The sequence below is a fragment of the Pleurodeles waltl genome, chromosome 12 (genome assembly GCF_031143425.1).
Source record: "Pleurodeles waltl isolate 20211129_DDA chromosome 12, aPleWal1.hap1.20221129, whole genome shotgun sequence".
Classification (NCBI taxonomy): Eukaryota; Metazoa; Chordata; class Amphibia; order Caudata; family Salamandridae; genus Pleurodeles; species Pleurodeles waltl.
The window spans coordinates 99,648,587-99,670,886 of NC_090451.1; the positions used below are offsets into that span (position 1 = coordinate 99,648,587).

At 47.7% G+C, this 22,300-nt stretch overlaps 1 protein-coding gene across 6 annotated transcripts in view; it reads right to left on the minus strand.

The window, feature by feature from the left end:
• Nucleotides 1-22,300, minus strand: part of GAL3ST4 (galactose-3-O-sulfotransferase 4) — a 263,999-nt gene that overhangs the window by 33,914 nt on the left and 207,785 nt on the right. For all 6 annotated transcript variants that reach the window (XM_069216179.1, XM_069216178.1, XM_069216184.1 and 3 more), the window contains one exon: nt 5,752-5,862. In XM_069216179.1, the coding sequence (XP_069072280.1) occupies nt 5,752-5,862 (111 nt within the window). The remainder of the gene's footprint in view (nt 1-5,751; nt 5,863-22,300) is intronic.

Here is a 22,300-nt window from a genome sequence, read left to right on the forward strand (position 1 = left end):
CACAGGTAGCTAATGTATCCACCAGAAAAGTCGTTACCGAAGGTAAGTAACTCGTTCTTCTGATGGATACAACTACCTGTGGATTCCTCACCTCATGAATAGAGTCCCAAAGCAGTACCACGCCCGGCGGTGGGTGCCTAAATGGTCAAACCAAGAAATCCTGCAGCACTGACCGTGCAAAATGGCCGTCCCTTCTAACCTCAGAATCTAAACAGTAATGTTTTGCAAAAGTGTGAAGGGACGACCAAGTTGCGGCCTTGCAGATGTCGACCACAGGAACACCTCTGGCTAAGGCCGAAGTGGCCGACTTAGCTCTGGTGGAATGAGCTCTAATGCCCTCAGGAGGATCCTTCTTTGCCAAAGAGTAACATATTTTAATGCAAAGAACAACCCACCTGGATAGTGTTCTCTTGTGGACTGCCTTTCCTCTCCTCTTGCCCACGTATCCAATAAACAGCTGATCCTCCAGCCTGAAATCCTTTGTTCTATCGATAAAGAAGCTCAACGCTCTCTTTGGATCCAGACGGTGCAGTCTTTCTTCCTCTTTGGAAGGATGAGGCGGAGGATAGAACGTGGACAAAGTAATTGCCTGAGCCAAATGGAAGGGTGAAACAACCTTCGGGAGGAAAGCAGCCTTGGTCCTCAACACCACCTTATCCCCATAAAAAGTTGTATAAGGGGGTTTTACTGATAAGGCCTGCAACTCACTCACTCTCCTTGCTGATGTTATAGCTATCAGGAAGACTGTTTTTAAAAACAAATACCTCAAGGGGCAAGAATGCATAGGTTCAAAAGGGGACCCCATAAGGAAAGTCAGGACTAAGGACAAATCCCATTGCGGCATAACGAATGGCTTTGGAGGATATTGATTTAGAAGACCTTTCAAGAATCTGATAACAATAGGGGATTTAAATAAAGATGGTTGGTCTGGAAGACATATGAAGGCTGACAAGGCCGATAAATAACCTTTAATGGTAGCCACTGCACAACCTTTCTGCGCCAGAGATAGAGCAAAAGACAAAACGTCCGATAGATGAGCTTGTAAAGGATCAATCTGCCTCTCTCCACACCACGCAACAAATTTAGACCACCTATTAGCGTAGATAGATTTAGTGGAGTGTCGCCTGGCCGCTAATATAACATCCACTACCTCAGGCGGGAGAGAGAAGGAACTCAGGTTGCCCCGTTCAATCTCCAGGCATGTAGGTGCAGACTCTGGAGGTTGGGGTGTAGAACCTGCCCCTGCGACTGCGAGAGGAGGTCTGCCCTGAAAGGGAGACGGAGCGGCGGGCACGTTGAGAGTTGGAGAAGGTCGGAGTACCACACCCTCCTTGGCCAATCCGGAGCTATTACGATTACTAGAGCCCGGTCTTGGCGAATCTTCCTCAATACTCGAGGAATCAAGGGTATGGGAGGAAACGCGTAAAGCAACTGGCCGCACCAGGTCATTTGAAACGCGTCCCCCAATGCTTCCTGCATCGGATACTGAAGGCTGCAGAACAACGGACAATGCGCGTTCTCTCGAGTGGCGAACAGATCTACCCGAGGAAAGCCCCACTTCTGGAAGATTAAACGGACTTGATCTGGATGGAGACGCCACTCGTGGTCTGCCGAGAAGTGGCGACTGAGACTGTCCGCACGCACGTTCAAAACTCCGGCCAGATGGTTTGCTATCAAGCAAATCCGATGGTCCTTTGCCCAGGACCATAGTCGAAGAGCTTCTCTGCAGAGAAGGTACGACCCCACTCCTCCCTGCTTGTTTATGTACCACATCGTGGTAGTATTGTCCGTTAGGACCTGTACCGACTGACCACGAAGGGAAGGGAGGAAGGCCTTGAGAGCCAGACGTACAGCCCGTAACTCTAACAGATTGATGTGAAAAATCTGTTCCTCTGGAGACCAAAGACCTTTGATCTCCAGATCCCCCAGATGAGCTCCCCACCCTAGAGTGGAAGCATCCGTTATGACTGTGGCCACTGGTGGCGACTGCTGGAACGGTTTTCCTTGTGAAAGATTGTTGCTTGCAATCCACCACTTCAAATCCACAGCAGCATCTCTGGAGATCTTGACAGTACCCTCTAGATCCCCTCTGTGTTGAGACCACTGCCTTCGGAGGCACCACTGAAGAGCCCTCATGTGCCAGCGAGCATGCGTGACCAACAGAATGCAGGAGGCAAAAAGACCGAGCAGACGAAGGACCTTGAGGACTGGAACTACCGCTCCATTTCGAAACATTGGAACCAAATCCTGAATATCTTGAATCCGCTGAGGCGGAGGAAAGGCCCGACCCAATGTCGTATCCAGTACTGCCCCTATGAACAGGAGGCGCTGAGAGGGCTCCAGGTGAGATTTGGGCTCGTTCACCGAAAAGCCCAGGTCGAACAACAACTGGGTTGTTGACTGCAGATGACGCAACACAAGCTCCGGGGACTTGGCTTTGATCAACCAATCGTCCAAGTAAGGGAATACTGCTATCCCCTTCCTTCTGAGCTCTGCCGCAACCACCGACATCACCTTCGTGAAGACTCGAGGTGCTGAAGTAAGACCAAACGGAAGGACCGCAAACTGGTAGTGTTGCGATCCCACCACAAACCGGAGATACTTCCTGTGTGACTTGAGTATCGGGATATGAAAGTAAGCATCCTGCAAGTCGACAGACACCATCCAGTCTTCCATGTTCAACGCCAAAAGCACCTGTGCTAGGGTCAGCATCTTGAACTTTTCCTGCTTGAGGAACCAATTCAAGATCCTCAGGTCCAGAATTGGTCTCAAACGACCATCCTTCTTGGGAATCAGGAAATACCTTGAGTAAACTCCTTGACCCCTTTCCTGCTCCGGGACCAACTCCACCGCGCCCTTTAAAAGGAGGACTTCTACCTCCTGTTCTAGCAACAGGAGGTGTTCTTGTGAGCAATACGAAGGGCGGGGCGGGATGAGGGGCGGAAACTCCCGAAAGGGAAGGGTGTAGCCTTTTCCCACAACACTGAGAACCCAAGTGTCCGACGTAACAGTCTCCCATTTGGTGAGAAAATGCTGTAATCTTCCCCCTACAGGAGAGGAGTGAGTGGGAAATGGTGGAAGCCTAAGGCTGCTTCCCCTGCTGCACCCCGCCAGAGGATGAGGAAGAGGCAGAGTGCTGCTGAGAGGCTCCCCTGGTGCGGACCCTACCCCTCCCCCTAAAAGATCTATAGGGATGGGAAGAGGCAGGTTGCTGATATCTTCCCCGAAAGGAAGAGGAGGAAGAGCCACGCCCAAATCCACGAAACCTCCTGAAGAATCTGGAAGAGGCCGTGGAAGAAGGAGCTTGGAGTCCCAACGACTTAGCCGTGGCCCTGCTCTCCTTAAAACGTTCCAAGGCCGAATCAGCCTTAGCCCCAAACAGTTTGTCCCCATCAAACGGGAGATCCAACAATGTGGACTGTACATCTGCCGAAAAGCCCGAGTTACGTAGCCAGGCCTGTCTCCTTTCCACCACAGTTGTGCCCATTGCTCTGGCTACCGAGTCGGTGGTATCCAGTCCCGTCTGGATAATTTGGGTCGCAGCAGCCTGGGCATCAGAGACAAGATCCAAAAGACCCTGGGGAAGCTCTGTAAACGAAGAGGAGATGTCATCCATCAGAGCATGAATATACCTCCCCAGGATACAGGTCGCATTAGTGGCTTTTAACGCCAGACTGCAGGACGAAAAAATCTTCTTCGACTGCGCCTCTAGCTTTTTTGAGTCTCTGTCCCCAGGCACCGTCGGGAAAGAACCAGGCGCTGATTTGGACGAACAGGAGGCCTGCACAACCAAGCTCTCCGGCGTAGGGTGCCTAGATAGGAAACCAGGATCAGTTGGAGCCGTCCGATACCTCCTGGCCACGGCTCTGTGAACTGCTGGGGAAGATGCCGGCTTCTTCCACACCTCTAAAACCGGATCCAGCAGAGCGTCATTAAAAGGTAATAGAGGCTCCGCCGCGGCTGAGGCCGGATGCAACACCTCTGTCAAAAGGTTTTGTTTCGCCTCCACCACCGGCAAAGGCAGGTCCAAAAAACTAGCTGCCTTCCGTACCACTGTATGAAAGGAAGCAGCTTCCTCGGTATATTCCCCCGGGGACGAAAGGTCCCACTCAGGGGAAGTGTCCAGCCCACTGGCCGACTCCAGTCCACGCAGCCCATCACCCGAGTCCTCTAGCTCTCCTTCCTCTAGGGCTCGTTGGTACTCCTGCTCCTCTAGTACCCGGAGAGCACGCCTCCTTGAATGCAGTCGTTGCTCAATCCGCGGAGTCGATAACACCTCCGCCGAAGTCGGAGATCGGCGCCGATCTTCCGAAGCCACCGACGCCGCATCCGGCGCCACAGGTAACTTCGGCGCCGACTGAAGAGCAGATGAAACGGATGGACCCACCGGAGTCACAGGCCGAAATCTCGACGTCGACGGGATGGAAATCCCTGGGGCCAATCCCTCCGAAGCCATCGGAGCGGCCACCGGCGCCGACACTGGCGCCGAGCCCACGTTCCCAAACGGGAGAAAGGGCATAAAGGGTGCCGGCCGAAGAGGCGCAGGATCACCCAAAGAAAAGGCCAAAGGCCCAGCCGGAGCACCCCCTGGAGCCATCTGTTGGAAGATGGCATACATCGCATTCAAGAATGCGGAACTATCGGCTCCAGGGGTGGGAAAAGCCGGATACTGGGGTGCCTGACTCGGAGGCGACCCCGACGCCGGCCTCGGCGTCTGCGCCGGAGAAAACACCTGAGGCTCCAATACCTCAATCACCGACGCCTGTCCAGGCGAAGTTGGAGACGTCGGAGAGAGCAACGGCGTCGAAGGATGCGGCGTCACCGTGGGGCTGACCTCCCATGTCCTCCGGCGCCGATCCGGAGACCTGGAACGAGCCTCCCTTGAATGACGCCGAGATTCTCTACGGCGCCGGGAGTCTCGATGACGCCGATGTCTTGGAGAAGACTTTTTCTTGTGATGCTTCTCCTTTGACTTGGCCATAAACAGCTTCGCCTCGCGTTCTTTAATGGCCTTCGGATTCATGTGCTGACACGAATCACAAGTCGAGACGTCGTGGTCGGAGCTCAAACACCAAAGGCAATCGGAATGAGGATCCGTCACCGACATCTTGCCTCCACACTCACGACAAGGCTTAAATCCAGACTTTCTCTGCGACATTATTTCCACAGAGAAAGAGTACGCAGCAAGATATACACTGTAACCGCAAGAGTAACAGTTGCTCCCTCGAAGATAACCGTTTCGAATGCACGGAAAAAAGGGAACTGGCGTCCGCACGTCGTCGAGGACCTCTTATTGCCTGTATGACGTCAGACGGCGTCGCGTGCGAGACAGTGACGTCCTCGTCGACGTGCAGAGACTAGTAAGAAGATTTCCGTAGAATGCTGGCGCCATGGGAGTATTCATGAGGTGAGGAATCCACAGGTAGTTGTATCCATCAGAACCGCCATATAACACAGACCATGGGCACTCCATATGATAAGCACCCCTATGGCTCACCTCACAGCTATAGGATACAGAGCTTGGGTTCTCTAAAGGGTACATGTTCCTGGGACACTGCACAGCTAAACGACAGTCTGGGATGATAAGATCTCCAATTGAAACAAGAACCTGTGATCTCAAAAGGACAGATTGCAGCAACTCACCCCACATGTGCGATCTCCATGAAAGTTACATGACTGAACTCCCCTTGATAATGGAGCACGCACCTACAAGGAATGGAGGGGCAGTGATGAAGAGTAGTTAAAACTCACCTCTTCTGGAAGGGAACTCCCAGAATCTGTATCATGAAACCGACAGCCAGACACACCGCCAAGGCTGCCCACAGCACATGGAGCCGGCAACACGCCCATAGCCTCATGGTCCTGTGGAGAAGGAGAAAGAGGGAAGAGATGTGAGAAGAGGTCTATGAGGAGCAGAGGAACAGGTACCAGCAACATGAGTTTGTCAGTCTTTTACAGACAGTCAGCACCATTTATTTACGTCACCAACATTTACAGACAGCAAAATTTACAGGCAACAGCATTTACAGGCCGTTGTTAACATTTACAGAGAGTCTGCAACATGTACAGACAACATTCAGACAGTTCGCAATGTGTACAGATAACATTTTTAGACACTTGCCAACATCTGCAGACAACATTTATACAGTCCACAAAAGATACCGACAGTCTGCAACATTTACACACAGCCTGCAACATGTGCACTCAACATTTACAGACAGTCTGTAACAGTGACAGATATCATCATCCAAATACAAACAGAAGCATTTACTGACAGTCATTTATAGACAGCATTCAGACATATTGAATGATTTAGTTTGGCGGGCAGGGTATTCTTTTGCAACAGTGATTGTGGTCCACCGTCCGCCATTCTCTCGGTCCGCCTGCCGGACGTGGAGTTGGGTCGACTGACAGGTCTACGCTGATGGATTAAAATTGAGTCTGTTGTTGCAAACCTTCCTCTGACTAACCAAGGAAGTACAGAGGACATCGATGACTAACCATCTGATCATCCACACTTTTTAGGGTGGGTGATCGGATGACTTTTTTTTTCTTTAACTGCCATTCACTGGAATACCCTGGCAGTGAGGGACATTAAAAATAAAACATTTAAAAAAATGTGCCAAAGCCAATCGATCTCGCCTATAAGACCCATTGGCTTTGGCAATGATTTGTAGCCATGCTGTACTAAACAGCACGAGGGACAGAGCAACACGGAGAGTGGGGAGAGGGATGGAAGGGAGAGAGCTGGAAAACCCATGCACTCTCTTGAAATGTTCAACCAAAAAGAAAAAACGTAGTTTTCTAAAAGTGATCAGTGGAAGGATACAAGTCAGCCAATCAACAAGATGGTAAAACAGCAGTAGTCCAGGAGAGGGACAAACACAAGAGGAAGGCAGGCCATCGAATAAGAAGGAAACAAATGAAAGTGACAATAAAGTAAACCAATGGTAAGCAATGAATGAGCTCTAAGTTGTTAATCATTGTTTCACAGCCAGGCAGCATGAGTACGCTAATAGGCGAAACCTAAAAGCCATCAATTTTTTTTACTTTCTTTTATTGATTGACTTTATAAAGTGTGTCAGTTACCTTCAAGCACCACATAAATTGTAGGGTCACTATATGAGATTGTTATACAATTTCTTGGGATAACTAGAGATGTTACTGCCCTCAGGAATACTGATATACAACAGACACCCATCATCGACATGATCAAAGAGCCTTGACTGGCAAAGAGGTGGGTCCAGTCGGAGGTATCTGGTTGAAATGAGGTTTGCAGGAGAAGTGTCAAGGGGGCAGATATAGTGGGAGCGTAGTCACTTCCACTGAACTTCAAGTTGTGCCTCTCCAGAACTTCTAGAAGTATTTCTCAAGTCTGAGGTGAGAAAGCAAGATATTCTCTAGTAAGGACCTCTGTAATTTGCGGTGTTCTGCATCATATTGTGAATACCTGCGTGGCGGGTGGCACGAAGGCTATGGCTGGCCAACCTGAATGCTTCTCAAGGACAGGTCAAGCTGGAAGATCTTGGAAAGGTAACCTGAACCTCCATCATAGGTAGCTGTGTACACCACGCAAAGAGTTTCAAATTGTGATCTTTCTTTCAGAGGTAGCCAGTGCAGCGAGGAAAGGTGTAATATGATTATGGAGACTCAGGATGAGAGTGGACCAGGCCACCTCGTTCTGAAACTTCAAGAGGTTTGCTACATCATTTTTGAAATAGTGTGAGATGGGTGTAAACAACAGCAATGAGATCCTCAATTGTATAAATAACGAATGTGCAATGTTAGCAAGTGTTGTTGCCAGTCGTCCTTTTGAGCATGCCACCTACATCTGCATAAATATAAAAAATGCAAGTGGAGATGTGACTAATACTATGAGTAGCACAATATTTTAGAGCTTCCTGGAATGTCATTCAGTATAATATATCAACAAACTGTGAACATTCTCTTGACCTTTCAGCAGAGGCATAGTTTACAGGTGAGCGAATCAGGTGTCAGCTGACATTTTTTGAGAGACTATACAGATTTTGAAGATGTAAATAAAATAAACTAGAAAAAGAAATATTGTAACAGATGCATCACCCATCACTGAAGATCGAAATACATCACTCATGCTAGTACCTCATGACGGTGATAAATGTACTCACTCAATATTGTCATGACAAGTGAGAAGAGAGCAATAGTCTTCATGCCATCCTATAAAATCCTATGAGAAACAATGTTAGTGAGCATGGATGGGATGTCATGTATTTGGAAGTATGTGCATGTCTGTAAATGTTGCTGGCTATAAGTTATCAGTGTACTTTGCTGACCGTCACTAACCGTGGATGTTTGTGTAAATGTTGTCTGCTGTCTCAAATGTTGCTGACTGCCTGTAAATGATGCTGACGGTCTACATTTCTTTTTGACTGTCTATAAATTATGCTGATTCCTTGTAAATGATGCTGACGTCTACACATCTTGTTGGCTGTCTAAAAATGATGCTGATGTCTACATGTATTGTTGGCTGTCTATAAATGATGCTGACGTCTATACACTGTTGTCTGCCTATAAATGATGCTGATGTCTACGTATCTTGTTGGCTGTCTATAAATGATGCTGACGTCTGCATATATTGTTGGCTGTCTATAATGATGCTGATTCTCTGTAAATGATGCTGACCTCTACCTATATTGTAGACTGCCTATAAATGATGCTGATGCCTACATATATTGTTGGCAGTCTATAAATGATGCTGATGTCTACCCCCGGTACACCCCCCACCCCCAAGCAAAACGACATGTTTCTGTTTTGGCGCTCTCCCTCCTATAGAAACAAGGTCAATCTAGCGCCGGCTTGTGGTGGTGTCCTAAAGAAGCTTCCTTCTATTACCTTATCAAAGAGCCAGACCTGCACGACTGCAGCAACATTTACAGGCTGGAATTAAGTTAAAGCATGCCACAGCAGATGCCCTCGGCTCGCCTTCATCCTTACTGCCTCACACACACAACCGATTGCTTGATTTCCTGAATTCTGCTAGTATCTTTTGTGCCTTAGTGGACTTGAGGTGCATGGGGTGCTCTGAAGCAGCTGAAAGATGGCATGACAGCATTGCATAACATTATACCAAAGACTGAAATAAATAAATCCACTGATTGCTAAGACTAGAATAAACTGGAACAGCAGTTAATATCAGAGCATGGATGCAGAGTTCCTAGACACGCTACCAAAGAGGCAAAACACCCAAATAACCCCACCAGCACCCCGCCAGAAACGCAGAGATACAGTTCAAGCCCTCAACCCAACTCTTTATAATCAGTCAACCATCCATACCGGAGTGGAGTGAACCGGTAGCAGCTGTCACTAAAGGCTTCCTCTGCTCCACCTCTTTAGATCTATGCCCATTAGAAGCTGAGCCTACGTAGAACTACCTTGGATGGATGCTCAGCTACATTTTATCACCAGGTATTAGTTAGGGGAGAAAGAAGCAAGCAAGCCTGCAACAAATGGGTGCAAAACGGGTGCAGCAACCTCTCTGAGGTTAAGTCTAATTCGGACACAAAAATTCGGTGCGAATATTATTTCCACTCAATAGGTCATCTTTTTGATGTAAGCCTGACCCCTCCCTATTCACAGAAAAGCAGGTTGTGTGTTTTGCAGATCAAAACTGCCATCAGGTGGATTACTGCAATAATCAGAACATTAGATTCACTGGGAAGATGTGTTCTAGGGAACAGGTTGCCCACTTTGAAACCTGTAGACCAGCCCCCTCGCCAGGGTCAGCACCAGATCAAGCAAGCAGTGTAAATGCTAATCCATTGTGCTTTGCACGCATACTTTTTTTATTTCTTAGTTGTCACAAGTGTAAACAAGCATTTGCAAACCCTACATATCTGGTATTTTGTTAGGTATACTGTTCGGAAATACTTAGATGTCTGGGTGTATTGTCACAAGCTGTACTAGAAAGAAAATGTCACGATGATGCAATATATCATGGGTCGAAGCCATATGGGAGTAAGGTCCCTTTTCCTAGCCAAAGTACTCTAGCAAAGTTATGTTGCATTGTAATGAAAACAAAGTGTCAGAAGATGAAGTTTGCATGGTGGACCTGAAAGACAAAGAAAAAAAAAAATTACATAGTGGATACTTTTTTTTATAAATGGTTAGAGATGTGAAGAATATTTAAGAAAGCCACTATATACTTGTGTCTTTACTCCGTGAACAAAAAAGCTGTAAATCTTACAAAAGTTTATCATGATAGGTAAGCAAGACAAATGTATGCAAAGGCGATTGGTGTCTAAGGTCTTTATGGTGGACTAAGAAATGCAAACAGCATGCTCTTCCCAAACAAAACCATAAATTAGTAATTCAACTGAGTTTGAGTCAGCAAAGTGAATACTTCAAAGAACACAAGCGGACTAATGTACAAGCAACACATCTCAAATACGCAGTATAACAAAAGGAGAACTTGATGTTCCACCACAAAAAAAACAATAGGGACAGACAACATAACCAGTCTCAAAACACACTGGCCTTTAGGTTCAACTTATCCAAGTAATGGCAAAACATGAAAATCACATGAACGTCAGTGGCTGACCTTTATTTTTATTTTTTAATGTTTATGTGATTCAGTCACATACGCCAATAAAACTGTCTGTAGACAGCTCTACAAACACATGCCAGTCAGCCAAATACAGTGGAATTCATTATGCGACAGTACAGTAACACCATCAAGCAGCACCCACTCCTTGTACGACCCAAACCTACCTGGCAAAAAAAAAAAAACCCAGACGCACAAACCATGGAGCCTAGAATGGATTAAGTCAGTCACATATAAACAGGAGGCTCCACTGGCAGGTAATACCATCAACAACTCGTCAGCTACAGTCAGGCATCAGGCTCCGCTGGAGGCTGTAATACCGATGACCTGGCAGCTACATCGAACGGTAAGCTGTACCGCCAGAGGATATTATCAGAAACCTGTCAGAATGCCTGCCTTCCCAGGGCCCGGGCAGCGCGGCCCCTGCGCGCGCTCTGCGGGGAGAGCGCTGCTGACGGGGCGCGCGCTGGCCCGGCGCAGGTGTGCGGTGCGGTGAAGTGAGTGATGCTAGCGTCTGGAGGCGTCGGCGCTTCCCGCGGGCCTCCTCGTCCAGCTTCAGGCCAGCGAGGGGCCGGGGAGGCGTGCTGCGGCTCTGCCGTTCACGTCTACGGGAGCTTCACTAGGTACAGTTCATTTACACCCGTTCCTGCGGACCGAGGGCCTGGTTAAGGGATCAGTGCTGGATCCCGTGGCAATCCTCTGATGTGGTAATATGGTTTAGTACTCTGTGAGTAACGAGGCGTAAACTGCGGCCACATAACGAGCAGGTTTTTCACAACTAAGAGTTGCGGAGGGAGGCGGCCATGGGAGTAAAGCCCCTTCCGCCCACTCTGGCTCTTTCGAACCGAGGGATAGGTTCCATGTGGCCGCTGGATTGGGACTCGGGGTCGGAGGAGGGATTACACGGAGGTGCGGTGCTTTTTTGGAAAGGGACTTCAAACAATGCAAAGAGTCCTGACAGTGACGGTTTTTTTTTTTTAACTGGGAGCCAATGCGTACTTCCAAGGTGTGGTGTGCTGGTCTTCATGGCACATTAAGAACCAGTGTAGCGGCTGCATTCTGTACAGCCTAGGGTCCATATCGAACAACCAGGGAGGCCAGGGGAAAGGCAGTTCTCGTCGTCTAGTCTTGCTGTATTTCAACTCTTTATACACCTCTCGAATTACATGTCCGCCTCACCCTCCTGAATATGTTCATGTACGTGTGAACTAGCAGCTCATATTGTGCCTTCCCTAGATAGTCTCCCCCGGGGAGTCCTGAAACCCCTGATAAACGCCTTCCTAGAGACTGACCTGTAGGGAAGCCTCCGTCCATCACTTCCCGCTCACACTGGTTCTCATCCGTGGCTCTAACAGATCCCTTTCCGCCGTCATAGGAACATCACCACCCAACATTTCAACACAGTCACGTCGCCAGAGCTCCAAATAATCATTAGATGTCCGGTCTACGGGGCAGACTTTTCAGAGTTCAACAGTTTCAGGAGTCCAGAAATTTGACCAAGCAGGTGTTAATAACACCAAGAATAAAGTGTTTAAAACTCCTACTTGTCACTGTCCAATACAACCACATTTTAGGAGTTAACACGAATACCTTCGAATGTTCACTCTGCAGGTCCCCGAGTGTAACATGGACAGAAAGCACTGTGTTCTTTGTCAGAACACCAACTGTAATTGTCGACGCTTAGCTTCGGAGAGCCCTTGCTTGCCTGACCATTCCTCTAGCCTAACTGCCTCGGGGGGTACATTCCTGAAAGAAGTCTAGCTCAGTCTGTAAAATCGTTGACAGATGTATATTATTTTCTCTGATTCGGTTGCAAAAGTATTTTGGTCGCCTATCTTCTACTAATGATTTGCCAAGTTATTCTCCAAACAGCCCCCGGCCTTCCGCTGGGGGTCACCGGGGCTGAGAAGAGCACTCGGTGGTACCGCACACCCACATGCCATATCTCTCTTTTCTCTGTCAGGGTGGAGGGGCAGAAAGACACCTCCGTAGACCGCAAGCTACTGTTCATTCACTGCTGGGGAGCGGCTCACCTGCGTTTCAAACACACTGTTGTCTTTAGCGTCGGTGTTAGCGTCCAAACCCTCAAGCAGAAACAATCCTGCTACACGACTAGCAAGAGCCTTCTCCCTCCCTCACTCCACCAGCCTTTCAACAGTCCAACCCACGCACTTCCTACAGCCACCTCTCATACCGACACCAAGTCAGCTGGCAGACTCCCATCCATTGATCCCTCTCCAACTTCCTGACTTCATTCAACTTCACCAACTGTTGTTCCTTCCTCGCCGCCACCCATCTAGCTCAAGAGTCAGACGATACACCTCAGGCACACCACCACGATCACAGGCCCGCTACTCATCGAGAGGTTTGCACCCATGGCCCTCAACCATCGAGGACTATACTGTAAGTTATTGTCTGGTATGGTTCCTGTGCTCACCTAGTATTGATGTAGAGTTTCTGCACCCACTCTCTTACTTACTAATGGTCTCTACGCCAACCTACTCACTGATGTATAATCTCTGCACGTACCTGCTTATTGACTTATGGTATATGCACTCACCTGCTATGTGGCATATGGTGTCCATGCCAACAGGCTCACTGATATCTATATATGCATATATATATAACCATAACCACCATAACCACCACCACCATAACCACCACCACCACAACCACCACCACCACCAAATATAATAGTTGCAGCAACCACTCACTGATGTACGTCTATGAACCCACCTGTTCACAGACATATGATGTACACGTTGACTAGCTCACTGACCTGTAGTCTATGAACCCACCAGCTTACTGACTTATGATCCCTGTGACCAGCCACTCACTGGCATATGGACTCAGTGCCCATTGGCTTAATGACATATAGTCTATAAACCCACCTGATCAATGATGTATGGTGTCCAGGTCCACCTGCTCATTAACGGATGGTGTCTGCACCCACACTCACTGAGGCACAGTCTTTGTGCCCACTCGCTCACTAAAGTATGGTCTCTGCTCCCACCCGCTAACTAATGTATAGTCTCTGCACCCACACGAAAAGTGACTTATGGGTTTCACGTCTATTCACTAATGCGCACCCACTCATTGATGTATAGTCTCTGCACCCCCCCCCCAGTCACTGACTTATGGTCTCAGTACTCACCTGCTTAGTGGTGCATATGCCCACTCATTCATGTATGGTGTCTGCACACACCCACTCATGGATGTATGGTGTCTGCACACACCCACTCATGGACGTATGGTATCTGCACACACCTATTCATGGATGTATGGTCTCTGCACACACCCACTCCCTGATGTATGGTCTCTGCACACACCCACTCCCTAATGTACAGTCACTGCTCCCAGATGCTTGCTGACTTAATGCTCCCATTAACTTACCATCATGTTAATTTGCAGCCTCAGCTGCAACCTTCAAGTGAAGTTTTCAGCTGACAGAACAATAAAAAACTAAACTCAACTAATCACCACCTGTCAATACTCCATTTACTAGCTTTCTGTACCTCACCACCCTCAAATAAAACCTCTCTACATCCTGCACTCCAGGAAGCCAATTCTTATCTGCCCACTTCCTGAGGCACTAAATCTCCACACTCAAATTTAGGAAACAACATCTCTCTATACATCCAAATTGAGACTCTCAAGAAGTAGGCAACGCCAAATTTCAACTCTACATAACCTGGCCTGCATGAAAGCCAACTTTAAGCTGGGGCTACCCAACTACCAACTCTGTTTACTAAGGGAACTCTAATTATCTACACTATATAACTCACTAACTGATACAAACACCAACTTTGTATACCTTGACCTTCATGAATATCAACTCTATCTCTCGGCCTACCCAAATATCAAAAACTCTCCAAAGCCTGTCACTCATCAGTGACAGCTCTATACCTTGGGCACCCCAAATACCACATTTGTAAACCTTGGACTATATATCCACCAACTCTCACTACCCAAGGAATATGAATACTAATAGTGCACTACAAGTAGGGTAGCCTCATACTGTAAAACCTGGGAGTGCCTTGAGGCCTCGCTTAGGGATATGAAACACTACACAAATGCTACAATGAATATAATACAATAGAAATAATAACTCCTTATACTTGTCCTCATCAAATAACTCTGAATGCGTATGTGTGGGACGGAAAAGTCCCTCACATGGTGATGTTCGTACGCCCTGGCCTGAGTGCCTCAACTGTAATGATGTCTGTATCCCTAATCCTAATTTGTACTGCTATGGGTGAACATAGATCATGTCTATGCACCACGACACAGGCCTGTTTCTTGGATTGTGGTCTTTTTGGACAGGGAGGGGCACCCAAAGCGCTACTGCCTTTACTAGGAGTTAAGCAGCGCAAGCATGGTGGTGGCAGCATACTGTGTAGTGATCAGTAGGAGTGAACAGGTTATTTTTTACCTATCTCACGTCAGTAAGGCCTACAGGCTCACTGCTGCTGCGTGCATAACTCACTCTTGGCGCACATCCGTTTGGTGTGTAGTGCTGTGCTGCTCAGTGGTGTGTGTTACACATGTACTGGGTGTATGTGTGACTGTGAATGGTACAATACAAGAATAATGCAGTGCTGTGTGTGTATTAAACAAATGTGCTGGGTGTATGTGTGCCTGTGAATGGTACAATACATAAAGGATGTAGTGCTCTGCAGCACATGTACGCTCTATGTATGTGTTGGGTGGATGTGTGCCTTGAATGGTAATATACATAGAAGACTCTTGGTTCCATTTTGGAAGATCCAGGGCTGACTGGAGGAGCATGAGGAAATGAGGTAGAGGAATCCCCCCCACACAGATGTATTACTGCTTTCCTGTAAGTTGTGTGGGACAAGATGGAGGAAGGGACAGCCAGACTCTTCAGTACACTTTCAAGGGTGCTCTTTAATTCTAATAGAATCATAAAAAGTAGGGCTGATGCCGTCAGGTAACCTTTTGATTCACATAGGACTGTGGCTGACATCCAAGTGTGAGCCTCTAGGAACTCACATGGCCTGTGTTGTCGGGCTATCCAGACAAACTACTGTGACTGACTGCTTTCCGGAGAAAGAGAGAACAAAGGACAAGGAAATTAAAAAAAAAAGCAGACCCCCCAACATAAACTTCAAGAATCAGACTCTAAATCACATCTGGTGTCTGGGAATGGACTATAAGAGGAGATTGAGATCCCCAAAATGGCCAACTGTCAAGCAGCTATTCAGGCTGTGCAAGGAGAAAAAGCTCTGCAAGACCTCTGCTTTTGACCAGGACTGGGGGGCAAGGCCTGCTAGCCTCACAGATGGGTGATGGGACATCACCCAGGGAATCCAAGACGACCTGTCCTTGCAGCCTGGAGCAACAATGCTTGCCTGTCAAGACCAGTGTGCCCTGTGAGAGAGAGAGAGCGCTGGAGGGAGCAAGGTCCAGTGGAGGGATCTTGGCAAGTGGATCCACTAAGCGAGGTGTGAGGAGATGGCTGTTGCACCAATAAGGTTGTTGTCCGTGTGCAGAGTAAAGTCAGTGACACCTGTCTGCCAGGTGGGGCCACTGTGAAGTGAGCTGTGACCTTTGCGCACCACATGAGTCCTCGTCTGTGAGCAGTACCAAGTCAGCAACCCCGCAGGCTAAGTATGGCTGCTGTGAAGATTGCTGCCATGGTGATCAAGCCGTAGCCCATATGTGGTGCCAAGCTGCCGACCCTGTATGCCAGGTCATAGCCCAGGTGCGGTACCAAGTTGGTAACCCCCATATGCCAAGTGCAGCTGCTTTGAAGATTGTTCCTGTGCCTACTGGCCTATAGCCCGTGCACATAGAAGGAAAAGTGACCTTGTATGCCAGGGAGGGTCCATCAGGACTACGCAAGGGGTGCAGTCTGGTTGTGACAGTCGACAAAGGAAGGAGGCCACCTGGGTGAACAGAGCAAGGCTCAAGCCATGACTGAGGACCAGCATCAGGATCGTCACTCCCTCTTAACCCCCCCACCTGTGGGGAGGAACCCGATGAACTTACAAAGCATCTGAGGAACAATAAAAGCCCCTCAGCCTCTGCAGAAGAACTGTGTGTGAAGAACTTGAGGACACCCAACTGCTGCCTTCCTGGAGGTAGGTGTTGCAGCTGCAGCACCAGCAGAGGAAGTGCACTCAGAGACATCAATCACTTGGATCTTGCTAATGGGAATAAGACTGATTTTCTCGCCAAGAGGTCCTAGGGGAATTTGCCTACCAAATAGAGCCTCTGCACTAGAACAGATTTGACTTTAGTTGGAATGGGACTCTTGAGACTGAGGACTACTAGTGGGGCTTAACCTGAATGCCACCTAAAGTGTATAGGAAAAAACCCCTTCTACTAGCTTGAAGGAAGTGAGACTCTGGAACCTGCTTATGAACCCACTAGAACTCTGGCCTCAGGGTACTGGGTCTATTGTTTGTGAATGTCATATTTTACTTTGTGGTCGTATATAAATACTCCTTTGTTCATAAAAAGAAAGTATTTGACTGACAATCATTTACTTCTGCTGCTGCATGTAATTTGAGTTGTGAACCTGTGTTCACCCCCGGTGTATCCCCCACCCCATGAAGCCTTGGCTGTTTGACCCACGCTACCACTGAGAGTAAACTGCTGAAGGAGTACTTGGTCCAGTTGCTCAGCATCCAAAGGAGGATGAGCCGTAGGACATCAGGGGGAAAAAGGCGTAAATGTCTATTGTTGGGCCCAGTAGCTGCTGCTTGCCCTGTGGCACTCTGAACCGGGGTTCTCACATTATGCAACTCCGGATAGCAACTCTAAACAGGTCACCATTCATGAATACTGAATCTGTATCTTGGTCTATCAGCATAATGGCACTCAATACCAAAACAAACCATAATCTCATCTCGCTAAACCTCAGCCTTCAAGAATAACTATTCTATATCCCATCATACCTCAAGTTTATAAACCTCAACCAACTGAAACACCATCTCTATTTCTCGACCAATCAAAATACCCACTCTCAGTACAAGTGACAACCCGCCTCCAACATCAAACTGAAGACAGGAGACTTCAAAAACTCCTTTCTCAATGACACTGCCAACCACAGGGTATTAGTTAGCGATCTCCAGCATACAACTGTTCGATTCCAATAAAAGTTTCTTACAGCCATGATAACTAACGATCTGCCACGGTATAACTCTTCGATTTCAATTAAAAAAGTTCTCAAAGACGTATGAGAAATCGTAAAATCCTTACTGCATAATGTTACACTCTGCATGGCCATGTATGTCAGTTGTAAGTGAGGTCCTGCGAGAATGTGTGGACTACAAAATCTGCATGAATGTTATTCTCCCTAAATCATACTTTTGCTGTCCAAGCAAACATAATAATTCGACGCTACAGCTTTAAACATCCATATGCACAAGTGTAAAACTGCGCCGGTTATTCCACATAACAAGTCATATCTCAAACATAATGGCGTGAAAACCTGCGAGAACGGCGGGACAAGGCTTTATTTGTACGCATGACTACACATGGCATGACAATCTATTATTCATATGCACGAACATTACTAATAGTGTGAACAATCTTATTTACTCAAGGAGGAGATTATCATCAAGTGAACTCTGCACAATCTCGCACTACCACGGTCACAGATATCAAATTCTCTACATCTCAACCTTCAGGAACAGCAACTTGATACCTCCATCCTCCGCCCATCCTCACAACACCTGTAATCCTCTGCCTAAGGGACAGCAACGCGCTCTACCTCAAACTACCCGCATACCAACTCTGGAGCTTCCGGCTCAGAACTTTGAAAACAGGGTATTTTCCAAGGTCCCTCTAAACGTGATGATGAGAAGGCGGTGGGAGGCCCCAAGCCCTCGCCTGGGACGGTGGGCACTCTGCCACGACCACCACCACTGCTGCAGGAAGAACTAAAGCGCCAACCCCTCGAGTGAAAGCACCGTGAAATGCCTCCGTGCCAACACCAGTGCAAAAAAGGTGCACTATTTTCCAAACTTTCTAATACAGATTAATAAATATGCATTTCACCGATAAAGATTTCTGCACCAGGGCAACAATAAAAAGACAGATTAAGGAGCCACTTATAACCAAAAACACTTTATTTGGCTCGTAATTCAATTCACAAGTGGCAAGTCGATTTTAACAACAAAAAAAATCATTGACAATGCACAATCATTGCTTTAAACAAATTGTAAACTTGTTTTTCACTGGTTTCCTACTTTAACAATAAACATATTTACGTTCAATACGATGTTTACGTTACAAAAAATAGAGAAGAACGAGTTACTTACCTTCGGTAACGACTTTTCTGGTGGATACATTAGCTACCTGTGGATTCCTCACCTGATGAATACTCCCATGGCGCCAGCATTTGACGGAAATCTTCTTACTAGTCTCTGCACGTCGACGAGGACGTCACTCTAACCCACGCGACGCCGTCTGACGTCATACAGGCAATAAGAAGTCCTCGCCGACGTGCCGATGACAGTACCAACATTTTTTACGTGCATGAGAATAATAATAATAACCCAATGCAATGAAAGAGCAAAGCAACATCTCTTAATATTGTAAATCACACAACATTGCAATAAAATAGCTGTAGATTTAATATAACCTTTTTTTTTTTTTTTTTTTTTTAAACAAATAAATATATTTATACATACGAATCATGTATATACCCAATATATATATAGATTTATATATAAATATACACATATATACAAATATCATACATGCAAAATGTATTGCAACTTTGAATACCAAAAGGAGCACACTCAAGGATTGCTTGGAGAGACCAAAAAGGCAACGGGGAGGCGGGTGGGACCGTGAGGAATCCACAGGTAGCTAATGTATCCACCAGAAAAGTCGTTACCGAAGGTAAGTAACTCGTTCTTCTGATGGATACAACTACCTGTGGATTCCTCACCTGATGAATAGAGTCCCAAAGCAGTACCACGCCCGGCGGTGGGTGCCTAAATGGTCAAACCAAGAAATCCTGCAGCACTGACCGTGCAAAATGACCGTCCCTTCTGACCTCAGAGTCCAAACAGTAATGTTTCACAAAAGTGTGAAGGGACGACCAAGTTGCGGCCTTGCAGATGTCAACCACAGGAACACCCCTGGCCAAGGCCGAAGAGGCCGACTTAGCTCTGGTGGAGTGAGCTCTAATGCCCTCAGGCGGATCCTTCTTTGCCAAAGAGTAACAGATTTTAATGCAAAGAACAACCCACCTGGAGAGTGTTCTCTTGTGGACTGCCTTTCCTCTCCTCTTGCCCACGTATCCGACAAACAGCTGATCCTCCAGCCTGATATCCTTCATTCTGTCGATATAGAAGCTCAACGCCCTTTTTGGGTCCAGGCGATGTAGTCTTTCTTCCTCCTTTGAAGGATGAGGCGGAGGATAAAACGTGGACAAAGTGATTGTCTGAGCCAAATGGAAGGGTGAAACAACCTTCGGAAGGAAAGCAGCCTTGGTCCTCAACACCACCTTATCCCCATAAAACGTTATATAAGGGGGTTTAACCGATAAGGCCTGCAACTCACTCACTCTCCTTGCAGATGTTATAGCTACCAGGAATACTGTTTTAATAACCAAATACCTTAAGGGGCAAGAATGCATAGGCTCAAAAGGGGACCCCATAAGGAAAGTCAGGACCAAGGACAAATCCCATTGAGGCATAACGAATGGTTTTGGAGGATATTGATTCAGAAGACCTTTCAAGAATCTGAGAACAATAGGGGATTTAAATAACGATGGTTGGTCTGGAAGACAAATGAAGGCTGACAAGGCCGACAAATAACCCTTAATGGTAGCTACTGCACAACCTTTCTGCGCTAGAGACAGTGCAAAAGACAAAACATGTGACAGATGAGCATGTAAGGGATCAATCTGTCTCTCTCCACACCACATAATAAATTTAGACCACCTATTAGCGTAGATAGATTTAGTGGAGTGTCGCCTGGCCGCTAAGATAACATCCACTACATCAGGCGGGAGAGAGAAGGAACTCAGGTTGCCCCGTTCAATCTCCAAGCATGTAGGTGCAGACTCTGGAGGTTGGGGTGTAAAACCTGCCCCTGCGACTGCGAGAGGAGGTCTGCCCTGAGAGGGAGACGGAGCGGAGGGCACAGTGAGAGTTGGAAAAGGTCGGAGTACCATACCCTCCTTGGCCAATCCGGAGCTATTAAGATGACTTGGGCCCGGTCTTGGCGAATTTTCCTCAACACTCGAGGAATCAAGGGTATGGGGGGAAACGCGTAAAGCAACTGGTCGCACCAGGTTATCTGAAACGCGTCCCCCAACGCTCCCTGCATCGGATACTGGAGGCTGCAGAATAACGGGCAATGCGCGTTCTCCCGAGTGGCAAACAGATCTATCCGAGGAAACCCCCACATCTGGAAGATTAAACAGACTTGATCTGGATGGAGACGCCACTCGTGGTCTGCCGAGAATTGGCGACTGAGACTGTCCGCACGTACATTCAAGACCCCGGCCAGATGATTTGCCACCAAGCAAATCTGATGGTCCTTTGCCCAGGACCATAGCCGAAGAGCTTCTCTGCAGAGAAGGTACGACCCTACTCCTCCCTGTTTGTTTATGTACCACATCGTGGTAGTATTGTCCGTCAGGACCTGTACCGACTGACCACGAAGGGATGGGAGGAAGGCCTTGAGAGCCAAACGTACAGCCCGTAACTCCAACAGATTGATATGAAACACCTGTTCCTCTGGAGACCAAAGCCCTTTGATCTCCAGATCCCCCAGATGAGCTCCCCATCCTAGGGTGGAGGCATCCGTTATTACCGTGGCCACTGGTGGCGACTGCGCGAACGGCTTCCCCTGTGAAAGATTGTTGCCCGCAATCCACCACTTCAATTCCACAGCAGCATCTCTGGAGATCTTGACAGTACCTTCTAAATCTCCCTTGTGTTGAGACCACTGCCTTCGGAGGCACCACTGAAGAGCCCTCATGTGCCAGCGAGCATGCGTGACCAACAGAATGCAGGAGGCGAACAGACCGAGCAGACGAAGGACCTTGAGGACTGGAACTACCGCTCCATTTCGAAACATTGGAACCAATTCCTGAATATCTTGAATCCGCTGAGGCGGAGGAAAGGCTCGACTCAATGTTGTATCCAGTACTGCCCCTATGAACAGGAGGCGCTGAGAGGGCTCCAGGTGAGATTTGGGCACGTTCACCGAAAAGCCCAGGTCGAACAACAACTGGGTTGTTGACTGCAGATGATGCGACACAAGCTCCGGGGACTTGGCTTTGATCAACCAGTCGTCCAAGTAAGGGAATACTGCTATCCCCTTCCTTCTGAGCTCCGCCGCAACCACTGACATCACCTTTGTGAAGACTCGAGGTGCTGAAGTAAGACCAAACGGGAGGACCGCAAACTGATAGTGCTGCGACCCTACCACAAACCGGAGATACTTCCTGTGCGACTTGAGTATCGGGATATGAAAGTAAGCATCCTGCAAGTCGACAGACACCATCCAATCTTCCTTGTTCAACGCCAAAAGCACCTGTGCTAGGGTCAGCATCTTGAACTTTTCCTGTTTGAGGAACCAATTCAAGATCCTCAGATCCAGGATTGGTCTCAACTGACCATCCTTTTTGGGAATCAGGAAGTATCTTGAGTAACAACCTCGACCCTTTTCCTGCTCTGGGACCAACTCTACCGCGCCCTTTGAAAGGAGGACTTGAACCTCCTGTTC